The sequence below is a fragment of the Epinephelus moara genome, chromosome 24 (genome assembly GCF_006386435.1).
Source record: "Epinephelus moara isolate mb chromosome 24, YSFRI_EMoa_1.0, whole genome shotgun sequence".
Classification (NCBI taxonomy): domain Eukaryota; kingdom Metazoa; phylum Chordata; class Actinopteri; order Perciformes; family Serranidae; genus Epinephelus; species Epinephelus moara.
The window spans coordinates 26,094,249-26,111,066 of record NC_065529.1 but is presented as its reverse complement, the minus strand read 5'-3'; the positions used below and the strand labels follow the sequence as shown (position 1 = coordinate 26,111,066).

At 42.2% G+C, this 16,818-nt stretch overlaps 1 protein-coding gene across 2 annotated transcripts in view; it reads left to right on the top strand.

Moving 5' to 3' along the window:
* Positions 1–16,267, top strand: part of srgap3 (SLIT-ROBO Rho GTPase activating protein 3) — an 86,466-nt gene extending 70,199 nt beyond the window's left edge. Inside the window, exons 12-22 of one of the 2 annotated variants that reach the window (XM_050037643.1) lie at positions 711–741; positions 1,260–1,320; positions 1,948–2,025; positions 2,830–2,964; positions 3,549–3,654; positions 6,306–6,533; positions 6,678–6,751; positions 10,450–10,630; positions 10,826–10,975; positions 11,081–11,396; positions 12,631–16,267. In XM_050037643.1, coding sequence (XP_049893600.1) covers positions 711–741; positions 1,260–1,320; positions 1,948–2,025; positions 2,830–2,964; positions 3,549–3,654; positions 6,306–6,533; positions 6,678–6,751; positions 10,450–10,630; positions 10,826–10,975; positions 11,081–11,396; positions 12,631–13,077 — 1,807 coding nt within the window. In that variant the 3' untranslated portion in view covers positions 13,078–16,267. Of the gene's footprint in view, positions 1–116; positions 220–710; positions 742–1,259; positions 1,321–1,947; positions 2,026–2,829; positions 2,965–3,548; positions 3,655–6,305; positions 6,534–6,677; positions 6,752–10,449; positions 10,631–10,825; positions 10,976–11,080; positions 11,397–12,630 lie in introns of both variants that reach the window. The other variant, XM_050037642.1, reaches the window with a different exon arrangement.
* Positions 16,268–16,818: the final 551 nt, after the last annotated feature.

Below are 16,818 nucleotides of genomic sequence, written 5' to 3'. Positions count from 1 at the left end.
TTTTTTTCAGCGATCAAGCGATCATGTTTTTCATACCTGCTTTCAAACCTCCTTGTTTGGTTCAACAGTTTTCACAGAACATTGTGTTTTTGTACCTTTTGTCCATCATTTCACAGGCCCCCCACCCTTCCCCCTAAACCACAGAAAATGCGGAAGCCTAGGCCGCGATCCGTGTATAACCATAAGCTGTTTAATGGCAATATGGAGACCTTCATCAAGGTACCTCTGGTGGTGGTGTATGACTGAGCGGCCCCTGTGGTGCAGGAGGGGAAGACAGCTAGAGCCTTTGCTCTCATTCTCTTCCTCACTTTGGCCTTCTGTTCCTCCCTCTTCCAGCTGCCCTTGATCACAATATAACGCCTCTGTTTAACCTCTAATCCTCCTCCTCCCTTCCGTGGTTCTGCCGGTGCAGACAGAGCGGCAGTCAGCTGTCTCTTTATTCCCCTCCAAAACAATTTGCCATCTCTGGCTTTATTTCTAAATCCAGTCACTCTTTAGACAACTGAGAGGCAGGAGACAGCAGTGGATCTGCTTTGTCCCTCACTGCACCCGACCCTTTACTGCATCTCTGTAGCTTTCCTATTGCCGGTCCCTGTGCTTAGCCTTCTTTAACCTCCAGAGGGGTCATTTGTCATCTGAGCTTTTCTAACTCTGTGCTTCTCTGCCCTCTCTTCCTCTGCTACTCTGTGCTTTGCGGCTTTCTGTCCCAGAGGAAGAAGGAATGCCCGTACCCGCATTCAGGTACCTGTGTTAATGGAGAGTATAGGTCAGGGCACAAGGGCACTAAAACTTTCAGACTGATAACAGAAATATACTGGCTACTGCTTGGGCTAAAGTTGCATGCTGCTATTTTCATAACTGTTTTTAACTCTGTGACATCAGGTTATTGATAACAGTTGCTTGTGTTGTGGATGTTTTGTTTGTTTAACACTGCTCATGAGATTAGCCTAATAAAATGTTTATGAGGCATTAGGATGTTTATGAGGCATTAGGTTTGTAATCAAAGGAAGCATTAGACTTCTCCTGTTTTGAATATCTTTAATTAAAGTGAATTAGAACGGGATTAGTTATTGTATGTATTGATAAGAGAATACTGCATGTTTAATTCCTTATTGAGACATTGTGTAGTTAGTAATGATGCTGTTTTAATGGTACACAAAACACTATGTGTTGCTTACTCTTTTAGTTATGTATTCCATCGTGCTATTATTTGTCTTGCCTTGTCTGTATTTATTTATCTTCTGCATCATTTTATTCAGGATTCAGGTCAACCGATCCCACTTGTTGTTGAAAGCTGTATCAGATACATCAATCTATACGGTGAGTCTCACATTATGTTGCTGTGATTTCTGCGTGAGAGTGAAAGGGCAGGAAAAAGAAAGCAAACCATGAAGTCCTTTGAAAACTCCTTCAGCCTCATAAGAAGTGACAGCAGCTATTGGACGAGCCAATCTATTTCCACAAATAGCCGCAGGTACAGAGACTGACCTGCTCCGCTCTACACCTCCAGTCTCTGAGGCGCTCAGCTGCCTGCCAGTGATTTGACAAGCTCATAACAATAGATCACACACGGAGAGTTTTCAAAGTCCCATTGGTCTTGGTTTCGTCAGTTCAGCCAACCACCCCAACCCTCTGTATAACTCCTCCCTGTCTACCTTCACATCTGTCTTCAGCTCATTGCTGTAGCCTGCAGGCCTTTCCCCTGGATCTGGACCTAATGAAACTCCAGAAAACTGATTAGGAGCCCTCTAACTGAAACCATATGCTGCAGCCTCACTGAGGGGCCCTCTCATGGAAAAATACGCATCTCCCTTTATGACTAGATTACATTTCCTGCTCTGTGTTATGTGTTTCCAATGGGCTTTCGTGAAGCTGGCACTGGGGTGTGGAGATAATGGTGGCTAGCGTAACTCTGAATCTCCAAATTCTGGGTTGTATTTCTTTCAGGCTTGCAGCAGCAGGGCATATTCCGTGTGCCAGGATCACAGGTGGAAGTCAATGACATTAAGAACTCATTTGAGAGAGGTGAGTCAAAGACAGATGGTGTTATATTTCCCTTTGTTAAAGGTCCAGTGTGTAGGATTTAGGGGGATATATTGGCAGAAATGGAATATAGTAAGTATGTTTTCTTTAGTGTATTATCACCTGTTGTAGTCTTTTTGTTACCTTTGGATGAGCACTTTGTATCTACATATGGAGCCAGTCCTCAGTCCTCATGTTTCTACAGTAGCACAGAAGGGACAAACCAAACACGGGCTCTAGATAGGGACATTCATATTTTCACGATGGCCCCTTCATAGCGAGCCAGAAAGCATCTGAAAAAGACAAATTTTTAATGTGAAACTGCTTTATTTTACAGTGTTTTTACCAGTTTAAATCAGCATGTTCATTTGTTTTGGAGAGGAGGAGATCTCCTGCTCAAAACCTCCTTAACGTCTGGATCTTGAGTTATCAGAGAAAATATGTGAGCACACATTAGCAGGTGCTTGGCTAGCGGCCTGTCTGCGATGAGCCAACCAGTGTTGGAAAAAGATTGATTTGTATCATGAAACTGCTTTATTCAGTGTTTTACCAGTTTCAATCACCCAGCCTGTTTGTTATGGAGAGAAAGAGACTTGCAGATAATTTGTCCCATGGTAAAAACCTCCTGAACAGTGAACACTGAAGGAATCCTAACCGGGAGTTCACGCTTGGCACATGGGAGAAGTTTCAGCTGGCTGCAGTCTGCAATCCTCATAGCTAGATGCCGCTAGATCCTACACACTGTTCCTTTAAATGCGATGAACCCATCAAATGTCACCACTGAAAGCACATGTTTTTCTTTATCAGGTGAGGATCCCTTGATTGATGATCAGAATGAGCATGACATCAACTCAGTGGCAGGGGTGCTGAAGCTGTACTTCAGAGGACTGGAGAACCCCCTCTTCCCAAAGGAGCGCTTCCTGGACTTCATCTCTACCATCAGTAAGTCACGCACAACACAACACAACACAACACAACACAACACAACACAACACAACACATTCAAATCCACTGCAGCCGTGAGTGGACTGGTTGAATAGAAAAGAGGAAACATACCTCGCAGTTTCGTATAAACTCAGCTCTACTGTGGAGGAGAAAGGCATGTGGCGCAGCACATGGAAGCAATCTTAACAGCAGGGCTGATATTTAACAGAAAGCCAGTAGGAAGAGGAGAGTGTGGGCCACATCAGTCTGCCGTGTGCGAGATCACCACAGAATCATTTCCCCTGCTGTTTCTACAGTAATAGTTTGATCACTCAGTGTGCCTTAGGGGTCTGGTGAAAGGCAGGAGGGGGGCATCTATTAAAGTGTCAAATAACAGTTTTCAGAATCTCCTCTCCTTTTGCTTTTGCTCCCTTTGATCAATTCTCTTTTTGCCAGGGTCTGGTATATGTTATAATTCAGTGGACAGTGTTGTTAAAAGCTGATGCCAACGTATATAAAAGTTTATTAGCAATATTTGTCTTGTTTATTGCATTGTAAATCACTGTTGTTATACCTCTATGTCTCTGTCCTTTGTGTTTCAGAGCTGGAGTCTGGAGCTGAGAGAGCGCATCACATCCAGCAGATCATTGTGACTCTTTCTCGCACCATCATAATCGTCATGAGATACCTCTTTGCTTTTCTCAATCAGTGAGTTTGCAGCGCTATCTTCACTGAAGATATTTTAAACCACAGGTCTTGGTGTACACAGACGAGCATGAAGATGAGTTTATTTTTTGTACAGACAACAGTGATGTCATTTGATATTAAACTTAAAGATATACTATGCCGTTTATTTGCAGATTCAAACATAAGTAATCCCTCTTAACTTACGACCCACTAGAAGAGTGAGGTGGTGTATTTTTCTGCAGAGACGATGCCCTGGGCGTGTACCCCCACAGTCGTCAGGTGTGGTCACAGCTTTAAAAAAAGGTAGCCAGCAGGTGCCAGACCATAAGCAGTGTCCGCCCAAGAGACACAGCACCAAAAAATCCCACAAATATAGCGAAGTGAAACACCAAACGAGAGCGAATCTGGGGTTAGCTTTTACTTCAGTCCTTCTTACACACAGATCACGCTATAAGGCCGCTATGAAGTTCCTTCTTTACGCCTCCTTTGCATTTTTACACAGAATCAAATGACAGTGGCATCATTCCGCTCCAGTGTGTGATTATACACTGTATCTGTGCTTTGCAGAATCAAAAGAGGCATGATGGACATGAAAGTAACACACCAGCATCAGCCTCGAGTGTGACATATAATATACGCGCCGACATCACTTTCTAAACAACAACAACAATGGCATTAACGTGTCGATAACAGTCATTTACCATACCTGTTATATGGCAGCTGATCTGATGCTCTGCTCAGAGGGTAAGGAGCTCCCTGACCTAATTTTTTTCCCAATTCCTGGACATTTACGGCCACTGTTCTTCTTCGTTGAGTTAGCTGCTAATTGCTAATTGCTACTTTTTAAATCTCCTGTGGTGGGTTACACGTATTACGCATTGCCAAAATGTCACACCCGTGCCATCCACGATTCCGTCCTGCAGACTGTCCTGTTTATATGGACACAATTTTGGGGCTGTTACTACCTCCCGTGGCGTATTAAAGGGTATACATCATACTTTATGTACAGCACAGTGAGGCAGCATAACAGAGCTATTCCCGCCTTGAACAGGCAGTGTAGAAGGGGCTTTTGACTTTTGCTGGTGAGTGTATTTACAGAAAGAAACCAACAATCCTGCATAAACGTTTAATTTTACTTGTAAATGTAGTTCTACTGGGGAGAATCCATGCTGAAGAAACAGAATAGCTACAGTCAGGTGAAAAGACAGGATCCAAAAATATAAATGAAAAAAAAAAACCACCTGCTGTTTGTTGCTACATCAGTCTGCAGCATTTTAGGAGTTATTTATGTGCTCGGAAACTCATGCCTCGCTGAAGTAGTATACCTGTCCTCTTATAATGGATGTTATTAATGTGCCTTTTACCGGGTTTGCCTGCAGAACAAAGAGTTTGATTTCATAGCCCAGGTTTTACTCTGCTCTGTTTTTTTTTTACCCCCCTTCAATGTTGGAGCTGTTCCAGCTGTGGTTTTGCTGCACAGCCTCAGCTTGTTGATAATGTGCAAGGGCTGATTATGACTTCCTCTTGCAGCACTGAATGATCTGGTTACCCAGAGTGGGTTGTGGCATGTGCTGGCTGAGTCGGTTTGTTTAAGGAGGTTGGCTAATCAGAGTGCTTTTTAAGCAAATGTCTGACTAAGCTATGCAATGAGGCATGTAATACTGTATGTCAAAACTTGAATTCACTCGAAGCCAGACTGTGACTCTGTTAAGATGTGTCTGCGTCATACTGTTGGTCATTTCCAGACGGTAAGGACTTGATCACTTAAAGCAGCTATAATATTTTTTTTTCAGATATACATTTTTCTAACAATGGAGCACATGACTACTTGTATGTTGCTTTGTTTTTCCAGCCAACAACTTGTCTCTTCTGGTCACTCTTGTTTTTGGCTGCAGCAGGCAGCAATTTTCAGTGTAAGAGCTCTAAAAGCCAGTGTGCGCAGCGTGCCCAGCAATAAACAACAAATTTAGCAAGTAGCTGGTGATTACAGTAGAGCATTTAGCAGCTAAAGAGTCAGATATTTCCCTCGGGAGTTAGTGGAGACCAAAGACAGAGCTAAAATGAGATATTCTGAGATATTTACCGACTGACCAGAAACATGACTCCAAATGAATGCTAATGTTGCTCCTCGTCTGCTGGATGTATAAAGATGCTGTTTGCACACACACATTTGTCATTTCAGCTTTGAAGAAGATAATATGTCAGTACTGGATTCACAGCTTGTGGCCAAAACTCATTTATGTAGGTTTAGCAGTGTAATAACCAGTCTAACGATATATGACATCATTTATAATTCAAAGTAAACAAAAAGGTGAGGTCTTCAAAAGTATGCTTTCATGATACCACGTGTTAAAAACAATACTATTAACATCATCACATGTGTTGGTATGTTTTTAGGGACCATACTTTTTAAGTACCAACACTGTGTGCAGTTTAATTGTATCAAAGTTTAAAATTTGGTATCATGGCAACATTACAAAAGGGTAGCCCAAGCACAAAATACAGAACAGTAATGTCGCCTTATCTCTCCCAATTTGATCGACGGGTCTTTTAATACAGACTACCACCAGACAACAACTTAATCGATACAAACAGTATTTATGTTGTTATCTGATGTTGTTAAGGTTGTTTCCATCATTAAACTCACAATGCCCTCCTGTCCTGCCCCTCAGTCTCTCCCAGTACAGTGACGAGAACATGATGGATCCATACAATCTGGCTATCTGCTTTGGTCCGACCCTGATGCCAATCCCAGACGGACAGGATCCTGTAGCATGCCAGGCACATGTTAATGAGGTCATCAAGACTATCATCATCCACAATGAACTCATCTTTCCCAATCAGCGTGAGCTGGACGGCCCGGTGTATGAAAAGTGCATGACTGGGGGGGAGGAGTACTGGTGAGTATCGTCAGTGAATACATGAACAGTTATGTTGAGACTACAGTCCAAAGCTGTGTTATTTTATATTATGTTCATGAAACTAGTATTTGTTGTGGTCTACTCTATATAGTGTTGAGTTTCTCTGTCCATTTGCTCCCACAGTGACAGCCCACATAGTGAACCAGGAACTATTGACGAAGCTGACAATGGAACTGAGCCACACACCAGTGATGAAGGTCAGTACGTCTTAGTTGTCATTTTTCATCTATTATTTATGGAGGGGCTTTGCTATTACACAGGTTTGTCCCCAGGGATGGCAGTGTTGGTCTGTTTGTCAGTCTGGTCCAGACTGAAATACCTCAACAACGATTGGATGGCTTGCCATAAAATTTGGTGCAGACATTCATCATGCCCAAAGGATGAATCATTCTCACACTGGTGATCCTTTGACTTTACCTGTAGTGCCACCAGCATGTTGACATTTGTGGTTTTGAGTGAAATGTCCTGACAACAGTTGAATGGACTGCCAAGAAAATTGGTAGATATTCATGTTTCCCTCAGGATATGTTTGTGATTTCCTGACTTTCCATCAAATGCCAGAATCAGGTCAGAATTTCAATTTGTCCAATGCTCTGCTTTGTTACCAAATACCTAAAAAACTAGCAACATAACTAATAGTCTCTGTAGCTGCACTTTGTGTTTAGTGTTAAGTTACAATTGTTAGCGTGCTAACTAGGGGTATAAATCACCAGTTTCATCAGGTTACGATATTATATTGATTCTTTGGACCTTTCTGGAGGAAATGTTTTCATTTTAACCCAAACCAAACTTCTCCAAACAGCCATGAAACAAGATCATTTAACACTTGTATCAAAAGCTCAGTAATAACAACAGCAACAATAACAACTTTGTCAGAAACAAAGCAGTTATTTTTTGCTAGTCACACATTATTAGCTTAAGTATTTTTACATTGCATTAGCCTAGTGGCTAGCAGACTTTTTCCCCACTACTTGTACCTTAAAAAATGACATGTAACAATATTATTTTTCTTACTCACTGTGGGTTTAAGTCACTGCATCTCCTGAAATCCAGAAATGCATGTTTGAATTTCAGCCTACGTGCACGTTTTTTCAGTTGAAAATTGTTAAAAGTCGCTAATACCAAGAGTTGCTAATTGTACTGTGTGAAGTGAGAAGTTAATAGGATGAGATGCCCGTCCAGGTACGCAACGTTACGTCTTGTTTTATCTTTTTTTTTAAGATATTTTTTTTGGGGCATTTTCAGCCTTTAATTGATAGGACAGACAAGTGTGAAGGGGGGAGAGAGAGGGAGTGACATGCAGCAAAGGGCCACAGGCTGGAGTCAAACCCGGGCCGCTGCGGCAACAGCCTTGTACATGGGGCGCCTGCTCTACCACTAAGCCACCGACGCCCCACGTCTTGTTTTATCTTGTTTATGTTCGGCATGTGTTCTGTCTGTTGACCTGTATTTTCTCCGAAATCCTGCTTGCCATCTGCCGCCCACTGTTTGACAGAGACACTGACTTTCAAAATAAAAGCGTGTCCGGAAGATGACGATATGGATCAATGTTTTCACTTTGCATTGTTGACATTGGATCGTTGATCGCTTAATTGATATATTGATCCAGATGGCCAAAAATACTGATTTATCTATACATGTCTATTTTGAATGTTTGAAACTTCAATACTCATTTATCACATTATCGACGCACCGCTACCAGCTATGCTTTCTCGCTCAAACTTTGTTGATTACCGCCATTTTGCTGCTCTCTACTACTCACTAAGAAAAGAAAAATTATTATTGTCATGTTATAGCCTTGTCATATTTATCTTGTAATCAAAAATTTTAACTCCTTAATTGCCATAAATATCGCTATTTTTTCAAGTTATTGTATCAAAGTTGGAAATTCCAGTATCATGGCAACACTAATGCATACACAGAAACCGAAGATGATGAACTTGACATGTTACCTTCTAAACATTAGCATGTTGGTATGCTGACCCCAACATTTAGCTCAGAGCACCACTGTGCTTGCATACAGCCTCATAAAACCACTAGCATGGCTCTTTATCTTATTTGTTCATGCAGCCCATTCTCCTGATTTACTGTGTTATGTTTGTAGCCATATAAACTGTCAGTCTCGACTGTGTGCACTGTAGTTATTATCAGAGCTAGAGGGAATATGTTACCATTATTTCTTCTGGACAGCACACTTTTAGACATGTTACCATTTGATGTTGACTTTAAATACTGACTATTGAAAATCAAAGACAAGTCACATCTTGGCAAGCGGGACATGGATTTCACATGAGAAATATGTGATGTGATTTTAGGAGTCTTGGCAATAAGAAAGCTGTGCAGACTGACCTTTTTTATTAAGTGCTTTTGACTGAGGGGTGAGTGAGGTTTGCGCTGCAACAGCTTATGATTGCAGAGGCTTATGGGATGTTTGAAGCTGAAGGCAAGTTGAGTAAACAGTGTTGGCATGCAGCACTGCCTCTTTGATCTGTCTTTCTGTGTGTGTGTGTGTGTGTGTGTGTGTGTGTGTGTGTGTGTGTGAGTCTCCCTCCTCTCTCTCTCCCCCTCCCTCCCCCTGCTCCCCTGCTCGCTCTTTGTTCAGTGTTAGTCAGCAATTCTCCCGAGACTTTCTCCTTTGTGCAGTATTTCCCCAATTCTCCTCTGAGCTTTGAATACATAACTGGGCCAGGCACAAAAGCCAAAACACGAGTAATACACAGAATAATATCTCCTGTGCCATCTGTGAAGAGTTATTGAACAGGTCTGTGAAGTATGGAGTGTGCGAGGTCAGAGCGGGGTAACCCTGTCTTTTAGCTCCATTTATGTGCTGTTGGCTGCGCGTGTAATGACTGCTGACCCTTTCTTTCTGTTTTTGCTCTTAGTTTAAGAAGACAACAAAGCCTGATTGCCTGCTGTAGGCTCAGCTCCTGCTGGCCTTAATGCTGAGAGAATCTTATGTGACATTATGGGCTCTGCTGTTGTACTGTGGTGTCTGTGCTCAGTTCAGTTGGTGCCCTTTGTCAGCAGTTTTCATGGGTGACGTTGGTGTCATATTTAGAGCCAAGCAACCACTGTGTACAGTTTCTGTTGTCATTACTTCGGAACTGAAACCAAATTTGGATAAAGCTGTTTTTCATCTTTATTAACTCACAAGTATTTCATCTGTTTGCACCCTTTGGGAAGGTTTTTCCAAATAAAACCAATCAGAGGGGTGCAGAACTGGGGGTTCTCTTGGTGAGAGCTGATTGCTGTAACCATTCAGTTAACTCTGACTGACCCCTGCTGGCTGGCATGTTGAAATACACTGCAGACAGGCAAATTCATTCTATTATATCAAATTTGTTGTGATCTAAAATAGTTTCCATACAAGTAAATAGTAGTGGCTGCCTGTCAGTCACGCAATAATTTGTTCACTACTTATTGGAAACACACATTTGTTGTATTTCGGCTTTGTTACTCTGTAGTATGTCTGAGTGGTTTACAATGTAAACTGAGGCATCATGTACTGAATCATAGCAATAATGTTAATGCAGCAAAGATTGAATCAGAAGCACATAATCATTTTTCATTCATGTTGTATTATACATATATATTGTACTTGAGATCCAGCATTGTGAATTATGTTGTTGATTTCAGCCATTTTGGGTTCATTAAGCAGCTGACTAAGCTTTTTTTTTTTTTTTAAGATATTTTTAAGGGCATTTTTTGCCTTTAATTGATAGGACAGTGAAGTGTTAAAGGGGGAGAGAGAGAGAGATATGCAGCAAAGGGCCACAGGCTGGAGTCGAACCCGGGCCGCTGCGGCAACAGCCTTGTACATGGGGCGCCTGCTCTACCACTAAGCCACCGACGCCCCCTGACTAAGCTTTTTGTTGATGTCTATTAATGTTTTCAGAGGTGGAACAGATCGAGGCCATCGCTAAGTTTGACTACGTGGGACGCACTCCCAGGGAGCTGTCCTTCAAAAAGGGAGCGTCCCTGCTTCTGTATCACCGGGCGTCTGAAGACTGGTGGGAGGGCCGCCACAATGGCGTGGATGGCCTCATCCCCCATCAGTACATTGTAGTCCAAGACCTGTAAGTGACAGCAGAATGTGTCCTGGTAGCTGTTGTTTATTGTGTGTCATGTAATTCTCTCACTTACATTTCAAACTGTCATCAGTGAAGCTGACAACATCACACTAAACTGTTGGGTTGGACAAAGTTACTCTTAATTTTCCTTTAAAAATGTTATCACTGAAGGTGTACATGCATGTGCGTCTGCTCTTTCAGGGATGATGCTTTCTCAGATAACCTCAGCCAGAAAGCAGATAGTGAAGCGAGCAGTGGACCTTTGTTGGATGACAAGGGTTCATCCAAGAATGATGCTCCGTCACCATGTGAACAGTCACCAGATTACAACTTTGGAGGAGTCATGGGGAGGTGGATACAATAAAAATAGCACTTTTCTTCGTTTAAAAGTTCTCTTGAGTGTTATTGAGGAGTTATCCTGTTTGACTGTTGGTCTGATCTGATCTCTCTACGAAGGGTGAGGCTACGGTCAGATGGAGCTGCAATCCCACGTCGCCGCAGCGGTACAGACACCCACAGCCCAACCAGAGTGGCTGACACTCCGCCGCGCGCTGCAGCCTGTCCCAGCAGCCCCCACAAGGTATCCATTAGTAAGGGTCGCATGGAGAGCCCAGAAAAGAGGCGACTTGGCACCTTTGGCAGTGCAGGAAGCATCAACTACCCAGACAGGAAGACCTATCCTGAAGGCCACCCTCTGAGACCAGTGCCGGGGGCCACTCGTCACAGCAGCCTCGGGGATCACAAATCACTGGAGACTGAAGCTCTGGCTGAGGTAAGGTGGAAAAATCAAGGTAGAGGCAGTGGAAAAATGATAGATAGTTTTTTTTTGATGATAATTTTTTGATACCAGTTGTTTATATATGTCTGTTTGGTGGCTCTGTGGTCGCAGCAGCACACATGTCAGGCAAATATAGCATTTGAAAGGATCTGGAAGGTTTGATAGAACAGGGCCAGACCCCCCAATGTAGCTGTCAATCTGAGAGCAGCAGCTGGGACCTGGAGTAAATGTCAGGGCCAGACTGCAGCTGGGTGATAGACACCTCAAGGACACAGAGGACTGGAACTGAACAACAAGCTAACGAGCACTGAATGTTCAGCACCAAATTGTCCTTTTCAGCTAATGGCTACAGCCATCAGATCCAAACATGATCAAAACATCAAATGTACGGCATGCACTTTGGAAGGACGGTACACCTGGAAATCAAAAATACATATTTTTCCTCTTACCTGTAGTACTATTTATTAATCTACATTAATTTTGTGTGAGTTGCTGTGTGTTGGAGATATCAGCCGTAGAGATGTCTGCCTTCTCTGGAATATAATGGAACTAGATGACACTTAGCACGGTGATATAGTGGACAGTTGTAGATCTGTAGAAAGAAAATAGTTCCCACATGAAACTGCTCACAACAAGGTCTGTGGATTATCTTGAGTAACCGTGTCATGATTTCTGGAAAGAGACATCGCTGTTGACTTCTTCAAATGTATTTTTTTGGCACTTTGAGCACCACAAGCTGAGTGCCATCTGGTTCCATTATATTGTAGAGAAGGCAGACATCTCTACGGCTCATATCTCCAGCACGCAACAGCTGACACCAAAACAATCTAGACTGATAAAAATCATGGGTAAGAGGAAAAATATGTTTTTGTGATCTTGGTCATTTCAACTTTAGCTTGAACTGAGTTCTGATGGGTCATTCTGTTGTTTTGTAATGTGTTGCAATTTTGCAAACCATACTGCTATCACCGCGGGGTGAGCCTGTTCCAGCTGGAGCTGGAGCTCCGGGGGGCTGGGGAGCCAATTGAAAGCCAAGTGGTGCCTGTAAATGTAGGAAACTGAGGGGAAAATGGTCTGCATTATTGTTGAATTACAGTTACAAGGCTGTCACTCACAATCACATAGGTATGGCCCTTTAAGTGTCATTTTTAAAACTCCTCATGTCTCTCTGACCTGGCTGTTATTTTTAACTGTTCTGTCTTCCTCATCATTATCCCTCCTCTACCAGGACATAGAAAAGACTATGACCACAGCGCTTCATGAGCTCCGTGAACTGGAGCGACAGAACACAGTTAAGCAGGCTCCTGACGTGGTCTTGGACACCCTGGAGCCCATGAAGAACCCAGTTAGCTCCGAGCCCGGCAGCCCTCTGCACACCATTATGATTCGTGACCCGGATGCAGCCATGCGCCGCAGCAGCAGCTCCACCTCTGAGATGATGACCACCTTCAAACCGGCTCTCTCTGCCCGGCTGGCTGGGGCTCAGCTACGCCCCCCACCCATGAGGCCGGTGCGCCCTCCTCCTAACCAGCACCGCTCGAGCAGCTCCAGCTCTTCAGGGGTCGGCAGCCCTGCCGTAACTCCCACTGAGAAGATGTTTCCTAGTAACAGTACAGCTGCTGGTTCTAATATGAATGCGTCCAGTGATGCTGGAGATAAATCTGGTACCATGTAGCAAAGGTTGAATCCGCTAGGTGGGAAGGTTGTTCAGCTTCCCAAGTCAGGGGAAAGCTGATGGAAATGAGTGCTGATGTGTGAAAAGCAGATATGGATATTTTCATCTCTGTTTTCTGCCTGACTTAATTCATATAATTCAGGAAGCTCTTGAAGCGAGCCTACAATACGTTACCATGGTGATAAAGCGGCGGAAGAAGCTGTAGAGGTGTGATAGCGTAACCCTCACCTCTCTTTGAAACTTGATTTAACTAAAGGAAATGTGTATAAGAATACACGTGTTTCAGTTTTACCTCAGTTTCAACAAGAAAATCTGTGGCCATGTTCTCGTTTCAGAGATACAGTGAATGCAAGTGAAGCAATACTTGTGTGACATTTCGTATTTCTACCCAACACACGCTGTCCAGCTGATGTTTCAGTCACACCCGCTGATGTGCGTGAAACACCTCATCTGGACGGGTGTAAACATTCAGGCTAAAATACCATGTTTGGTTACCGGGTAGGTCGCAGGCCTTACGGCTGTACATACACACTTACTTGAAGTCGCCATGCTTTCTGTTTGTACTATAATACAGTGGATGTTCAGCAAAGTACAGTAACAACTTAGTGACATTATATACTTCTGCATGTGGGGTTTGGAGGAAATAAGGAAAAGTAAAAACTTGCATCATTAAGAGATTTTTAATGGTGCTGGATTTTCTCATATGGTCATTGTAAGCATAATGTAACAGTTTGAAACCTAATTTAATGGAGAAAAAAAGTTTCAGATGTCGAAATATTTGATGAAGTAAAACATGGGGATGTTATAGTGTTTTATTTTAAATCTGCCATGTGTGTGGTACCGTCCACTACTAAAGATAAAAGCATCCTGGCATGAAGATGATCCCTAAAGTCTGAGACATACTAATCAGAACTTATCCTCCACTATCATGTACGGGGCAGACTTAACATGTCTGCCTCCATGTTATTTTCTGTGTCCTGTATATGAAATGCAGAAAACTAATACGTCAACTAATGTGGGAAAACCTGTGGTAAACCTGTACATAATATATAGCTAGTAATTTTTTAAGTGTTAATCTTGTACAGGCTAATACAAAAAAGGCAACGGGTCGGCTGTGAATGGCACTTAGAGTAAAGAAATCACCTTTTTATTTCTTCAGTAAACTCCAAACATACTCTTTAACGGTATAAAATAGAGTTCAAATCTTGTACTGTGTGCTTAGAATGCAGTTTGTAATTGTACTGTAGAAAATGGATCGCTGTTGAACGAACAACAGAGGCCCGAATAAATGTTTCCTCCATCACGTTTTTGACACACTCGCCCATTTTCACACAAAACCTAAACTTTTGCCTCTCCATGTCTAATTCGGGCGATTTTATTATTGCATAAGACACATGGAAAAGTACCTTCTGATGGTTCCTCTTTAAAATTTAAAATCTGATACACACCCAGAGGAACCTGCCAAGTAGATGTTGTGACATGCAGTTATCACAGCTATCACAGTTTCCTTCCTTCCTTCCTGCCTTCTTCTCGCCCTTGCTGACAGATGCAGTTTTGCTCTGACTGTTTCTTTCGTTGGGAGAAATCTAAATAGAGAACATTTCAGTGTTTATATCTACTGTACCTCTTGTCATTCTGGCAGCTCTAGTCCAGAGACCTTGTTACCCGCATCCCAAAGAGCCTGCTCTCTTCTGCATGTTTTGCGCTGTAATGTCTGACTCATACTCTGCGGCAGTTAAACGATGGCTGTATGTGGTGCCTTGCCTTGGTAAAACGCACAAATTGACTCAATATTGGATGTTTGATTTTTTTACTTTAAATAAACAGGCCTTAATATTAATGGGGATTGGGAATGATTAATAAAGCTGCTTGTTGCAGTTGCTAAAATAGAGGGGAAACAATAATGCTTGATTGAGTAAAATAAAGTTACATAGCATGTGAACCAGGCTCTGATCCCACTGTCAACTCTGCAGTCAGTCTGTACATTATGCAGTGTCACTGAGATACATGAATATTTGCTTGTTGTCAATGGATTGATTCTTAAGAGCAGAGAGCTCCTACAGCCAGAAAAAGGCAATACAGCATTTAAAGTCAGTGCACTCACACCCTCTGCTGGTTCCTGCTGGTATTGCCTCTTCCTGTGACAAACCAGTGGACACCATCACCTTTACATGGGCATTATGATCTGGAGCTAATATAACAATCACTAAGCTCATTTATATAAGTCTATACGTCTGTCCTGGTTACAGTTGTGCACCTCTCGAAATCTATGAAGATACAAAAAAAAAGTGTATACGAAGAAAGCACACAATTTCAAAAGGTGAAATAATCATCGTTATATTTAACTAGACTGTTGTGTTTTTTATTTATAGACACTTGTGTAAGTGGAGCAGAAAATTTGAGTGCCTTTTGCGCACAACATCAATTTTTATTAGACTTTTATATTTACTTTTTTTTTTTACTGTAATATGTTGTCTATTAGTTGTCATGTTTATTATTATAAACTGAGGTTGCTTTTTTTAATCTTTACTTTCAATTGCTACTTGTCAAACCACCACAAGGAATACATGGTGTAAAGATACTCCTGTCATGACTTACAGAAGAATCATCATTAAAAATGCTTGTTTGTGTTTGGGGTGATCGCTGATGAATAGGAGTTATAGAAACTACTGTAAACGCGATCTGCTGGTGAAGTTCAGTAGAATCATCTCAGAATATTTCTCTCATTTTTTTTTTGTTTTCCGTGTGAACTGCCTGTGCTGTGGTTGAGCCGTGACTTGCCATTTAGCTCCTTCCCTTCATTGCAGTATTGTTGGAAACCACAGGACTGATACGGACCCTCTCCTTGCAGAGGTTGTAAGGCACCTGGTGCGCTGTCCTTCCCCCCTACATGTGATGTTACACAGACATTTTCTCTCCTGGAATGTATGCTGAAATGGGTAACGCTGATCGTCTGCTGACGTGAGAGGACAAAAGAGGACGTCACAGTAAGAGAGCAGACTGTCATGTCGTGAGGACCGTGAGTGTGAGTTGCTGTCACACTGTTTACCTTCTCTTTAATTGTTTGTCTAGTGATGCTGTTTGTTGATGAGTGTCTGGTTGGTTGAAACCCTGTGATGTAATGTACACCATACCACTGACTGGATGTTGAAAACCCCTGCATCCAAATAAAACCATTATTGCTCTGTGATCTGGATGTTGTGACTGAGTCGTTTTTGATTTGTAGCGTTACAAGGGGGGTCTGGAATCCAGTAGATTTAAAGGTGAATGACATCAGAGAAATTTAAAAGTTAACAGATACTGCAATGGACGCATTTTTTTCTGTTAAGCCCCTGAAAATCTGGTGTAAAAGTATTTCTCTGAAGCATTAAATATTAATTATTAAAGGGACAGTTCATACCAAAAACAAAAATACATATTTTTCCTCTTACCTGTAGTGATATTTATTAATGTAGATTGTTTTGGTGTGAGTTGCAGAGTGTTTGAGATATCAGCTGTAAAGATGTCTGCCTTCTCTCCAGTATAATAGAACTAGATGGCACTCAGCTTGTGGTGCTCAAAGTGCCAAAAAAATACATTTTAAAAACTTAACAGCAATGTCTCTTTCCACAAATCATGACCCAGTAACTCAAGAAATGTCTCTTTCCACAAATCATGACCCAGTAACTCAAGATAATCCACAGATATTGTTGTGAGAAGATTTATGTTGGAACTATTTTCTTTCTACCCTACTACACCTGC